This window comes from Typopeltis vanoorti, chromosome 5 (genome assembly GCF_054136105.1).
Source record: "Typopeltis vanoorti isolate ZY-2024b chromosome 5, IOZ_Tvanoo_1.0, whole genome shotgun sequence".
NCBI classification, from domain to species: Eukaryota; Metazoa; Arthropoda; class Arachnida; order Uropygi; family Thelyphonidae; genus Typopeltis; species Typopeltis vanoorti.
In genome coordinates this window covers 39,715,180-39,729,719 of record NC_143553.1, presented here as the reverse complement: position 1 = coordinate 39,729,719, position 14,540 = coordinate 39,715,180, and the positions used below count along the sequence as shown (strand labels likewise).

Sequence of the window (14,540 nt, the reverse complement as noted above, 5' to 3'; positions counted from 1 at the left end):
CACCTTCTTGATATTTATTTTCTATATTCTTGCCAAAGTCCTCCCATGACTTTTGTTTAGCTAGTTTTACACACTGTTTAGCTTTCTTACATTTGTCTCTGTATTCTGTAAGAGTAAAAGCTGACTTATTTGCCAGGAACTTTTGATATGCTTTCTTCTTTTCCTTCACTGCCTCTTTAACTTCCTGTGTCCACCAGGGAGTTCTGATTTTTTTATCTTTGCACACAACCTCACCACATGCCTCTCTGGCAGAATCAATCAATGTTTCCTTCAGAGTTTGCCACTGAATCTCCAAGGTTTGATTCCTGTTCTCAAACTCTTTCATTTTCTTTTCAATAATATTTCTGTATTTTAGTCTACAGTTTACATCTGAGAGCTGCTCAACTTTTATTCGCTTTAAAACTTTCTTACATGTTATTCTTTTCAATATGAAATTCAATTTTATCCTGCTCAAGACTAAATAGTGATCACTTCCAATTTCAAATCCTCTGTACACTCTGGTGTCCTGCACCAGGGAGAAAACATCACTATCAACAATAACATAGTCAATGAAACTTTTCTTATTCCTAGCCTCTTCTCTCCATGTGAATTTGTGCACATTTTTATGTTGGAACATGGTGTTAGTAATAACCAGTCCATGTCCTGAGCAGAAATCCAACAGATATTTGCCATTATTATTAGCTTTGCTCTTTTCTCCAAATTTTCCCAAAATATTTTTGTATGTCTCACAATCATTTCCTACTCTACTATTTAGATCCCCAACAAGGACCAACTTTTCCTTTTTCATTGTGTCAGTTGCTTTTTCTAAAGCCTCAAAAAATTCCTCCACTTCTACCTTAGTAGAACCTTCTGTGGGACCATAGGCACAAATAAGTCTCATTGTCCAGTTCCCCATTCTCATATTTGCCCACATTACTCTACTTGAGACTGACTGCCATTCAAGAAGATTAGCCTCGTATTTTGTGTTGAATACTATGGCTACTCCTTCTTTTCCTTGATTGTTATTGCCTGAATATAACATTTTGTATTTATTGCTCAGAAAGATCTCACCAGTTTTGGTCTTTTTTGTTTCAGTCACCCCTATTATGTCGATCTGGTACTTATCTAATTCCTCAGCTAGCTCCATTTCTTTGCCATTCAGGCTTCTTACGTTGATAGTACCGATCTTTAACTCTGGTGATGTTGAGTTGGGGTTTGTTTTCAGATTTTTTTCCAGTAGCTGACTTTTCGCTGTTCGCCCTGGTTCCCTGGCGAAAACAACGGGGGCCTTGTTTAACCGGGCGACGCCCCAGCCGGCATGAAATTTTGTCATGCTGTACCATCATTTTTTATTTTGGTTTAACCAATAAGAATACAATTTGGTCGGCTAAATCCCAAATTGCCAGCCCATCCTCGTTCGTTCAGTATCAAAGTAGATACCCAACAGGGTGCACCACGAGAAGGTGAGGATTGGACATTAGGTCAGAAGCCCTGGTCGGTTCTCCGCATTCCTTTAAAGGCTATGTGGAGGTCTCCTCTCAGTTATACAGCTTTGACCCTTAAGCACCCCTGAATTTAATTATTACTGTGTATATATGGGGATTCTGTTGATGGCTGGTAATGTTTGGGTGAGTAATAAAAGAAAGACATATATAATTCATAAATCATTATATATTCATTCCATAAAACTTATTTTTTCCATAAGACTGATTCTGAATATTTCATTCTTTTTATACGTATATATATATTTTAAACTTTTTGTGATAGGCATACCCTCTAAAGAGTAGGGACCAGGTCTAAGGGCAGCACTGCCTTTCACTAATGATAAACAATTTAGTTAGAGTAAGTTCATTGTTGGTTAATGTACTTAAATGAAAAAGGACCACACTTACAGCCTGAAGTAAAGATGGTTTGAATCCACTATGGTTATTTAAAAACTGCAATCTATCAAGCTGGCTGACATTTAATCTATCCCACAGTATATTTAGCTTATCTTTTAATTCAGATGCGAGTCTTTCATTCTGGTCCTTCTGGCACAGTATCTACAAAGAAATATTAGCTTTAAAAATGAAATAAAAAATTTCTGGAAATATACACACACAAACACAAAAAAGCAGTGGGAGTTTTGATAATGAAATGTATAATTTAATTAATGGTGCACCTTCTTTCAATGAAACAATTTCATTATCAGTGAACAGAATAGCAACAGCAGAAGAACTGTTGGCAATGAAATGATTTTATTATCAGTGAACTTCCAGGTGGTTCAATTTCATCCTTAAATGCAATATATAAATATAGTATGTCATATGAACTATTTAAAGCTTGCTAAATTTCATCCTTAAATGCAATATATAAACACTGTACATCACATGAAGTATTTAGAGATGTGTTATTCTTATATATGATACTATACATTATTATTAATCAATGTAAAATATGACAACACTGATTATATAATTGCACATTTTAATCCTGCTATTTGAAAAATCTAGCCTGGTTGGTTGAGTGGTTAGTGCATTACTCTCCAACCAATAAGCTGCAGGTTCAAATTCTGACATGGTCATGGATGTTTGTGATTGTCCTTAAGTGGGAGATAAATTTTATTATCTTTAAACTTTTTGTTGTGTGAGACCACTGCATCATTTATTGGAAAGCCTGAAGCATATGGAAAAAGTTTCACATTTTATCTCTAAAGCAGGATTTCCAGACTATATTAAAAAATAAAATAAATAAATAAATATAAATACACATCAATTTCCCTTATATGTACCCCCCCAAAGGAGATGTTAAGGTTACTATGACAGTACTACATGATTAAGTTTACATTATTATTAATCTCTTATCAAAAACTTTCCTCCGAATCAATCTATTACTTGTGAGCACTCCAATATTGTCATATCTGACATTTTATGCTTTCAGAGCACTACTAACCAAATCAATCTGCCTAGACCTTGGTCTTCCTCTGGGTCTCTTTCCTGCCATCTTGGCATCAAACACTGTTTTGCTAACCTTTCTTCACCCATTCTATTTAAGTGGCCATATTATCTTAGATTAGCTCTGCTGACACATTCTTGAATGCTAATAATGTCAAATTCTTTTCTAATATCTTATTTTTTAATCATCATCATCATCAAATTCCTGCCATGTACCCTCAAGGGGTGTACAGGATATGATAGTACTACATGAAAAATTTACACCATTACTAACTTCCTATCTACAATTTTCCTCAAAATCAGTCTGTTTCTTGTCAAGATTCCAACATTACTAGATTTTATATTTCTATCGTCTAAAGCACTTTGTACCGTATCAATCTACCTATATCTTGGTCTTCCTCTGGGTCATTTTCCTGCCATCTTGGCAGAGAACACTTGTTTTGCTAATCTTTCCTCGCCCATTCTGTTTAAGTGACCATACCACCAGAGATTAGCTCTGCTAATGCATTCCTGGATGCTGACAATGTCAAGTTCTTTCCTAATATTCTCGTTTTTAATATGATATTGCCATTGATGCCATCTGTTCACGCCTCTAATCTTTCTCAAGACTCTTATATCTGCGGTCTCTAGTCTTTGGTCAAGTGTTTTACTTCTGACCCAGCTCTCAGATCCATAAGTTAAAACTGGTTTGAACACTGTCTTGTATACAGCTAATTTAGTGTTCTGACTAATTTCTCTCTTATTCCATATTTCAATTGTCTTCCTACCATACCAGCTTTGTTGATTCTGTTGTCTATTTCTATATTTAATTTACCATCTTCAGTAAAAATCGTGCCTAAGTAGCTGAAATGTTTTACTTGTTCCACAGGTTCTCCATTCACAACACAATTGACATTTTCAATGATTCTGCCTATTTTCATTGTCTTCATCTTTTTATTGCTGACCTTCATACCATATCTATTACGACAGTTATTCAATTTAGTCAGGGAATCTTGCAGACTTGTAGCAGATTTATTTAGAAGTATAACATCATCTGCATAAAGCAAAGAGCTGACATTAACATCTCCAATTTTGATATCATGTTTAATACCACTTTCCTTCATAATGTGATCTATATAGATAATGAATAACAGAGGGGATAATGTACATCCTTGTCTCACACCAGATTTAACATTAAACCATCTTCCTGTACTTCCTTCAATTCTAACTGCTGACTTACAACTCAAATAAAGACTAAGTATTGCTTGATATAATGTTCCATTCACACCATATAACTGTAGCGTATTGAATAGCTTCTTTCTTGGCACCTTGTCATATGCCTTTTCCAAATAGACAAAACTTAAATACAGATCTTTGTTATATTCCCATGATTTCTGTACTATTTGTCGTAAAGTGAAGATCTGATCCTGACAGCCTCTATTTGACCTGAATCCAGCTTGTTCTTCACCAAGCTTTTCTTCCACAATTCTTCTCAACCGTTTCTCAAGTATACTTGCATAGATCTTACCAGGGACACTCAGTAGGGATATACCTCTGTAATTCTCACATTCAGTTTTATTTCCCTTTTTATATATGGGTACTATGAGAGCTCCACTCCAATCATTGGGAATTTGTCCCTCTGTCCAGACATTCTGAACAATGCAGTGCAGCCACTGTAAGACTTTTATACCACCATACTTCAGCATTTCTGGTGCCTTTCCACATTTCAAGCCATTTGATGGCTTTTTCTACTTCAAGTATGGATATGTATTACTGACTGCATGCCTGGACAGTGTTTTTTACCACTGTGCTGTCATCACTGCTTGTTTCATTTAGCAATTTTTCAAAGTAATCACTCCATACTTCAAGGATATCTTTTTCTCCTGTTTTCATGTCACCTTTATCATCTCTAACTCCTTTTACAGCACTCTTCCCCCCATTCCTAAGCTTCTTCAACAACCTCCAGAATATTTTGCCACTTTCTTGATATTTTCTATGTTCTTGCCAAAGTCCTCCCATGACTTCTGTTTTAGCTAGTTTTGCCATCAGTTCATTCCCCTAATTTTCTCAGAACCCTCATATCTGTGGTCTCTGGTCTTTGATCAAGTGCTTTATTTCTAACCTAACTCTCAGATCCATAACTTAAAGCAGGTTTAAACACTGTCTTGTACACTGCTAGTTTGGTGTTTTGGCTAATTTCTCTCCTATTCCTTATAAATTTATTCAACTGACTACCCACCATATCAGCTTTGCTTATTGTTATCTATTTCCAGATTTAACCTGCCATCTTCAATAAAAACTGTGCCTAAATGACTGAAATATTTTACTTGTTCTATAGGATCTCCATTCAGAATGCAGCTGAAGTTTTCTATGTTCTTGCCAATTGTCATAGTTTTGGCGATTTTATTTGTTTTAGTGTTTTTATTGTTGATTTTTGTGCCAAATTTGTTACAGTAGTTATTCAATTTAGTTAGAAAATCCTTGAGACTTGTATTAGACGTGTGTAGGAGTACAACATCATCTGCATAAAGAAAAGAGCTAAGTTTGACATCTCTAATTCTAATATTAGGCCTAATGTCACTTTCCTTCACATATGTCATCCACATAGATGATGAATAAGAGTGAAGATGATGTGCATCCTTGTCTCACGGTGTTCTTATTTTTCTATCCTTGCAAACATCTTCACCATATACGTCCCTAGCTGAATCAATGTCTTCTTTAGAGTATGCCACTGAGACTCCAATGTTTGGTTCTTGTTTTCAAATTTTTCTTCAATAATGTTTGTATAGTTAAGTCCACAATTTACTGTAAAAGCTGATCACTTTAATTCTCTCTAAAATATTGTTCTTTTCAATGAAACATCCATTTTTTCCTGCTTAGTAATGGTCACTTCTGATTTCAAATACTCTGTATACTCTTGTATCCTGAACCAGCATGATGATACCACTATCAATAATGATGTAGTCAATGAGGCTTTTCTCATTTCTTATGTTTTCTCTCCATGTGAACTTATGCACATCTTTATGTTGAAACATGGTGTCAGTAATGACTAGTCTGTGTCCTAAGCAGAACTTCAGTAAATACTTACTGTTATTATTGGCTTTGCCCATTTCTCTAAATTTTCCCAAAATGTTGCTATGTGCCTGGTGGGATTCATTTGCTTCTCTGCTCTTCAGATCTCCTTTTCAGATCCACACTTTCTGTTGTGGATCTGAAATTCATTTTCTTTATGTCAGCTGCCTGTTCTAATTACTCAAAAGGTTCCTTCACTTCTTCCTTAGAAGAACCTTCTGGGCACAAATAAGTTTCATTGTTCTATTTACCATTTAAGTCTGCCCACATAACTCTACTTGAAACTGCCCTTCCAATCAGGAAGTTTATCTTAATGTTTGGTGTTGAATGCTATCGTTACTCCTCCTTCCTTTCCTCCATCATTATTGTTGAAAATAACATCCTATACTTATTTATTAAGATCTCACCTGTTTTTCTCTTCTTTGTCTCAGTAATTCCAATTATTTTCACATCATACATTTCAATTCTTCTGCAAGTTCGATTTCCTCTCCATTAATACTCTTTCTTTAAAGATACCAAGCTATTTTAAACCTGGTTTTACTCAATTTCCCAAGTAAGCAAACAGACAAGTAAGTCAAGTTCACACCTGCAAGCAGTGCAAGTCTGGGTGACCCTGCACGTAGTGCAAGTCTAAGCAACTCGTGGTAAAGGTGGAATAAGCTCTGATCACTATTCTTAATATTTACCCTTAATGCAAAGCACATCTCCTCCAGGAGATGTATGATGCTATGTATTAAATGCAAGGGGCCACTACCCAGACTGGTTTTGACCTTTATTGAGGTCTCATCAGTGAGAGCCAGGCTTAGAAATACTAAGATTTAAGTATTTATTTAAGTAAGCTTATTCCACCTTTACCACGAGTTGCTTAGACTTGCACTACGTGCGGGGTCACCCAGACTTGCACTACTTGCAGGCGTGAACTTGACTTACTTGTCTGTTTGCTTACTTGGGAAATGGAGTGAAACCAGGTTTAAAATAGCTTGGTATCTTTAACGTATATTATACTCAAAGTAAAAAACTTTCTACATCTATCTCTCATCTGAAAGTTTTATTTAATAAGGTCAAAGCACCTTATGGTAACTTGTTTTGGTAAAATACTTATAAGCTCTAAATTACTTAAATCTTAGTATTTCTAAGCCTGGCTCCCACTGATGAGACCTCAATAAAGGTCGAAACCGGTCTGGGTAGTGGCCCCTTGCCTTTAATACATAGCATCATACATCTCCTCCAGGAGATGTGCTTTGCATTAAGGGTAAATATTAAGAATAGTGATCAGAGCTTATTCCACCTTTACCACGAGTTGCACTACATGCGGGGTCACCCAGACTTGCACTACTTGCAGGCGCAAACTTGACTTACTGGTCTGTTTGCTTACTTGGGAAATGGAGTAAAACCAGGTTTAAAATAGCTTGGTATCTTTAATGTATATTATACCCAAGGTAAAAAACTTTCTAATACTCTTTCTAATCATGGTTCCTAATGTTAGTCCTTCTAATATTGGGTTTATTCTTCTTCTAGTTGTTGAGCTGCAACTTGATCCAGTAGCTGACTTTCACTGTTCACCCTGGTTTCCTGAAGAAATCAGCAGGAAACGTGATTAAACAAGTTACCCCCAGTTAGCATGAAATCTCATCATGTTGTACAATCACATACATTTATGGTTAAAGCCAACAGAGTACAATCAATTTGGTCAGCCCCAAATTGCCAGTAGATACCTACTAAAGAGGTACATCAAGTGAAGATAAGGATTGGACATTAGGTCAGAAGCTCAAGTCAGTTCTCTGCATTCCCAAAAGGCGATGTGGAGATCTTCTCCCAATTATCTGGCTTTGACCTACAAGCAACTAAACACACACAGACCCACACATTCATAAAAACCGCATCACCCTACTGTAACCATGTTTTTTTGGTAATTAAATCTGAATGCCTATTTAAAAAGGGGTGATAACAATAATTGTCACAAATAATTAAGAAGGTAATATAACATTTTTATTTTTGATTCATATTTCACTCTTTTTAGTACAAGATATGACATAATTAGGAAATTACAACAAACTTGACAAATTTGCAAATATTTCAAAATGGAGTGGACAGTGATATTTCACTTGTAAAACAAATACCAGTATCAAAATTCAGTTTGACCTCACAGTGCTTCATGGGTCCTCCTCTTGCCTCTATTACAGCTTAGCATCAGAGAGGCATTGACAAAATCAATTTCCAGATGGATGCAACTGTCAATTCATGGTTCTATACCCTTATAATGGCTTCTTGGAGGTCATGAAGTGTTTTTGGCTTCTTCTTGTGTATTTCAGTCTCCATTAGGGACTGCAAATTCTCACAGGGATTGAGATCTGGGTTGTTTCCTGGTCACAGTAGTTGCTGAATCAAGTGTTAATTGAGTCACTTATTAACCTCCAACAAAAAGTAAAGGTTTTTTAAGTAGTACTAAGCTAAATTCGTATGGTACATTTTAGGATTATAATAGCATTATTTACACTTTTTGCACTAAGACAAGGGACAGAGTCATCCTGAAAGATGCAGTTTGTCATTACATTGAAGTGGTCTGTGATAGTAGGCAGCAATTCTAAAATTTTCTGATACACTTCAGCATTTATCAAACCTTTTGTGAAATGCAAGCAACCAACACTATGACACAACATGCAGCCCGAGATCATCTGACTTGCTGAGAATTTGACTGTTGACACCAGTCAGGGTTGAATTTTTTTCTCTGATCGTCTTCGAACTCTGTCTGCTGTTTGTGCCCTGCAAATTAAAGTTTTTGTCAGAAAAAAATTACTCTTTTCCTCTAATCAAGGGTCTATTTGGCATGCTCTTTGCATCAATTTAGCCGACTCAATATTAATTTTTTTTTGGTTAACAAGAGTTCTTTTTAGGGTGCCTTGCTATGAGTCCCTGTCAAATGAGTCTTCTCCTGACAGTTACAGAGCTTGCGACAACTGCCGTTCATTTTCTTACCAGTCATGTTTCAGTTTTCTGGATGATGCGCAATGATTTTTGGGGCACAGCTGCTTTAGAACTCTATCTTGGCATGATGTAGACAGTAGTTTTCTTCCTGTTTCCCTTCTTCCTTTCAGCAGATTCGGTTTCCTTCATTTTTGACAGGAAACATCCTTTAAAGTATTCATATTTGGTCATGAAGTGTTAAAATATAAGACTTATTATTGTTTATGTGACCATAGGTTTTTTTTAATTACTATATATGTTCATATAATAATGCCCACCAGTTTCGCTAGCAACTATCTAGCTTTCTCAAGGCTTGAACGGTAAACACAAAAAAAATATGAAAAATGCACAAAGTATAAAGAATACAAAACCATTAGTAACTATAAGGTAGCTAAGTTGTTATGTTCACATGACAATGTCAGCATGTATTGCGAATCTTTAGTCAGTGTCCTGAAAACGCATTGCATGAGCACGCATTATATGATTGTTGGCATACTGTAGTTCCATCAAACTGAGTGAATTGATTAAATTTTTCCAAGTCTCATTCAATATGGCACCTTGGTTTCTGTTTAGGTTGCTGCCTGTTTGTAGAACGACTGTTGCTTCTTTGAATAATCAGTGTCTGAAATCATCATCTACGTAGGGCATAGAGCTATTTTCCCAGTCTATAGAATGGTTAGAAGTTGAAAAGTGATGCGCTAAACCAGAGGTGATCGTCCTGTTATGATTGACATCTCCAACATGTTCTTTCTGTCTGATTTCAAGGCTTCTTGAAGTTTGTCCAATGTAGGAGAGGCCACACGTACATGGAATATTATACTGGATATTTGTAAAATGGAATAGCCGTCTCTATTCAAAGCTTCGATAGCACTTTTTCTATCAAAGTGTTAACTGCACATAACTATCCATGGCAATCTCAACACAAAAATTCGAAACAAAAACTAACTTTTTGCTGTCTATTTATAGCATAAAAAATTCTGACCCAATAGTAGCAACTATTACATTATACAGAAAGACATAGGGATGATACATGGTGTAATACAACAAAATATTATTATTATTACATAACATCTTCAGGGAGTCCAAAGACTCATCGAGGGAGGGCACCTACTCTACAATTCCCAGATCTCCACCAACCACAACTATCTTCATCATCTACACCAATGCAATATACCGCCGACAACCACCACCAGTAGGATTTTCACAGACAATCACAAATATCCATGCTCACGGCAGGATTCGAACCCACAGCCTAATTACTAAACACTATATAAGGTGATGTAGTTTCTATGAACATGAGTATATGTACATGATTAATAAAAAGAGAAGCATTCTTAGCACACCCATAGTACATAAAATACAAAAGTACATAAAGATTTCAAATTAAATTCTTATCTAATCATCAGAATCGTAATGGCAAAAATCTGATTCAACCACCAAAATGGCCATGATATGCTTATCAGTCAAAACATGGATGCAAACGTATTGGGACACCATTGAAATAATATGAAGAGTAGCATGTGTGATATATTTCATCAACAACATCACACTGGGTTTAAACCATGTTAGTTAATAAGATGAAAAATGCTTATCAACAAATTTTCAAGATTGCTTCATGATAAAATTTCAACATCAGCTTTATATCAAAGGTTCTGATGAAAAAACAAAAAAAAAAAAAGTTCAAATGACACAGAAGAGGAATGAGAAAATCTGAACAAGTTAAGATATTTAAAAAAAAAAGGAATAGAAAAGAAGAGAGGACAAGTGGAACAGAGAAATAAAAAAAAAGGACAGCTAGTAGAAATGGGTAAATTAAAACAAAAGAAAAATGCTAATTTTAGCTCTTTTTAAAAAAGAAAAAAAAAATCAGGAAAATGGAACACTTATCTAGAGTATATCAAAGCCATAACAGTAATATACGAGGGAGGGGGGGGGGGCTGAAAAGTTCTGATAAATACCTAGAACAAAAATGATATTAAAGCAACTGATAACCACAAGAAAGAACATATCTTAAACCCTTTAATCTCCATTGTATAAAATATATGAATGAAATTAAAAAAAAAAAAGTGTAAAAATAGAAATGCCGGCCTTAAAAAAACTGAGTAAACAATTTTCTGAATCTGTAGACTGATAAAAGAAAGAACAACTTAGCATAAAATATTAGTATGTCAGAACTTAAATAAGAATAACACTAGGAGAAGACTATATAAATATGGAATTACAGGTAACCCTCATATAACGGTTTCGACATAACGTGGTCTACAAATTGTAGTATCCCTTGTTCAACGCAGTTTCAATATAACGGATCTACAATTTATAGTAACCCTTTATTTATTTATTTTTCACCGTGGGACTTAAAAATCAAATTTTATCTTCGTTAAATTTGTGTCTGCCCGTATCGCGCAAGTAGTTGTAAGTATCGAATTTAGTTTTATTGTATCACTGAATAAGTGATACAATAAAATACTTTTGCAGTCTGTATCATTCTCAACAAATAGTGCAATTAGAGACAGATGGAATAAAAATGGCACTAACTAATAAATCACGTCTCCTCTCACAGAAACTATGCTGTATAGACTTGAGCAAAACCATATGTTGCACCGAAACACAGTATCTAACTAAATACTATCGTCCAATTTTTCAATTATGAAATTAGTTTGTTTTATTGCATTTGAAATTCTCGATGTCATTATGACAGATCACAAAGGCTAACTTAAAATAAAAGACTACCAAGAATTGAAACATGCCATATAATAAATGTGTGAGTTCGCCTGCCAAGAAGCCATAAAATTCAATCAAGGGTTGAAACGTTTGTGAGAGTTGAGCCAGTCAGTAATGAGAAGTTCCATCGGAATGATAAATGACACCCTGTTGTGAATGTGCTAAAACTAATAGTGAATGTTGTTATGACAGTTTCAGATGTTATGGAATTCAATTGAAGAGAATTAGCATTTCAACTCAACACACTTGTCGGTTGTTTTTGTCTTTGGGTCACGCGATCTTTTGTTAATGCCGCACCAATCATATGCACGTCTTTATAGCTGCTGTCTTGTGTAAAACAAAATTCAACTTGTATGTATTGTAACAATTAAAAAAAAAAAAAACATGAATAATTTATAAGCATATAAAAGGATATCACTTGCAAATCGTTGACATGCCAGCAAAATTCTCAGACGTACCACCTCTGGCACGAGTGCCATAGGTTCGCCATCTAATGTTTACTGTATAAAGTGTTTATTGTTGAAAATTGTCTTCATTTTCTGCCAGGAAAGCTCGTTTAAAATCATAAGTGTGTCGATTCAAACAATCAAACAAAATGAACATAAAATCCGAGAAAGTGTTATTGCTGAGTCAATGGTAAGTGCAAAGAACGTTACTCGTGTTCGCGATATTCTAATAGAAAAAATGGAGAAATCTCTAATGATTTGAATAGAAGATTGCACTCAAAAGAAAATTCCTTTGGATGAACACCTTATTAAGCAAAAAGCTCTCAAAGTTTATAAACACTTAAAAGAACTCGATCAAGATTCTTCAGAAGAAATCTCTCAGCATGGATTTTGTGCCAGTAAGGGTTGGTTCGAAAACTTTAAAAAGCGGTTTTCTTTGTATAATCATAAAATCCAGGGAGAATCAGCAGATGTTGAAGCTGCCCAGAAATACCCAGCAGAACTTTTAAAAATTAAAGAAAGTGGTTAGAGTGCAGACCAGGTGTTCAATGCGGATGAATCTGGGTTATATTGGGGAAAAAACGCCAAAACGCACCTATATTTCGAAAAATTAAAGATCAGCTCCTGGATTCAAAGTTTCCAAAGATAGAATTACCCTACTGTTTTGTAGTAATGCATCAGGTGATTACATGACAAAACCAATGTTTATTAACCAATCCGCAAATCCTCGTGCGATGAAAGGGCTCGACAAGTTCACCCTACCTGTTTATTGGCGGGCCAACAAAATAGCATGGGTTACAGCTAGCATGTTTGAAAATTGGTTGTTCAAGTGTTTTGTACCCGATGTAGAAAGTTACACAATGAAAAAGAATATGGACTTCAAAATTCTACTAATTTTAGATAACACACCAGGCCACCCAACAAATTTAAGCCATCCGAATATTAAAATAACTATTTTGGCGCCTGATACTACTTCATTTATTCAACCACTTGACCAAGGAATAACATCAACATTTAAGTCATATTATATTCGGCGAACATTTCAATTAATTTTGGAAAAAATGGAATCTAATCCAAACATGATACTGCCTCAAGCATGGAAAGAGTTTTCAATACTGAATTGTGTAAAAATTATTTCTCTGTCCATTACAGAATTACAACCCTCTACGCTGAATGCATGCTGGAAAAAAATATGGCCTGAAGCCATTCTGGAACAAAATTTCGTACCTCCAGTGGATGCCGAGCTATGTCGTATAATAAACGATGCACACATTTTTGGTGGAGAGGGCTTTTGCGATATGGTTGAAAACAAAATTAGTGAATTTAATTGATGGAGAAACAGATTTAAATGAGGAGGAACTGGTACAATTAATAGATGGTGTCAAACCAAATGGCGGGAAAAGTTCTGCCGAAGATTCTGATTGTGATGAATCCGTTAAAAAATTCAGTTTAAAGAAATCAGCAGAAGGATTGGACTTGGCAAGAAAGTTAGGAAGTTATTTTACAGATAATGATCCCTCAATGGAGAGCTCGGGAAAATTCACGAGACAATTGGATATTTGTTTAGCGATGTAAGGAGTAATTACTTAAAAAAACAGCTAAATGAAACTATCAGTCACAGCACAGTGGTAAAAAAAAAAACGCTCAACAGGCATATCCATACTTGTAGTAGAAAAAGCCATCAAAAGCCTGAAATGTAGAAAGGAAGCTGGAGTAGATAGATGATATCTGACCAGAAATGCTTATGTATGGAGATATAAAAGTCTTACAGTGGCTGCATTGCATAGTCCAGAAGGCCTGGACGAATTCCAGATGATTGAAGTAGAGTTCTCACAGTACCACTATATAAAAAGGGAAATAAAACTGAATGTCAGAATTACAGAGGTATTTCCTAACGAGTGTTCCTGTTAAGATTTCGACCTCTGTTTCTCATTCACTCTGTATATCCTTGAGAAACGGTTGAGAAAGATTGTGGAAGAAAAGCTTGGTGAAGAACAAGCTGGATTCAGGTCAAATAGAGGCTGTCAGGATCAGATCTTCACTTAAAGACAAACAACTGAGAAATCATGAGAATAAAACAAAGACTGTATTTAAGTTTTGTAGATCTGGAAAACGCATATGACAAGGTTCCAAGAGAAAAGCTATTCAAAATGTTACAGTTATATGGTGTCAATGGGGTATTAAAACAACTAAAGCTATGAGGCCAGTGTATGATGTATGTTAATTGCAATTATTCTTCTGGCTGATATGGGCTTATATGGTTGTTTTGTAGGATCATAATACTTCCAACTCCATATGAAACTCACTCTCAGTTGAAAAAGCCTTTATAAAAGGTTCTTCATATCATAGATGTGATTTGAACCAAAATTTTTCAAAACAAAGGGAGTCGTCAATACTAACTAAACTATGACGGTGTGTATATTATGTTGTTGATACTGTTTGTCTC

At 35.3% G+C, this 14,540-nt stretch overlaps 1 protein-coding gene across 2 annotated transcripts in view; it reads right to left on the bottom strand.

The window, feature by feature from the left end:
- The window catches only part of LOC150106330 (protein regulator of cytokinesis 1-like), a 253,410-nt gene that overhangs the window by 150,817 nt on the left and 88,053 nt on the right, over positions 1-14,540 (bottom strand). For both annotated transcript variants that reach the window (XM_090392371.1, XM_090392370.1), the window contains exon 5: positions 1,872-2,021. In XM_090392371.1, coding sequence (XP_090248497.1) covers positions 1,872-2,021 — 150 coding nt within the window. The remainder of the gene's footprint in view (positions 1-1,871; positions 2,022-14,540) is intronic.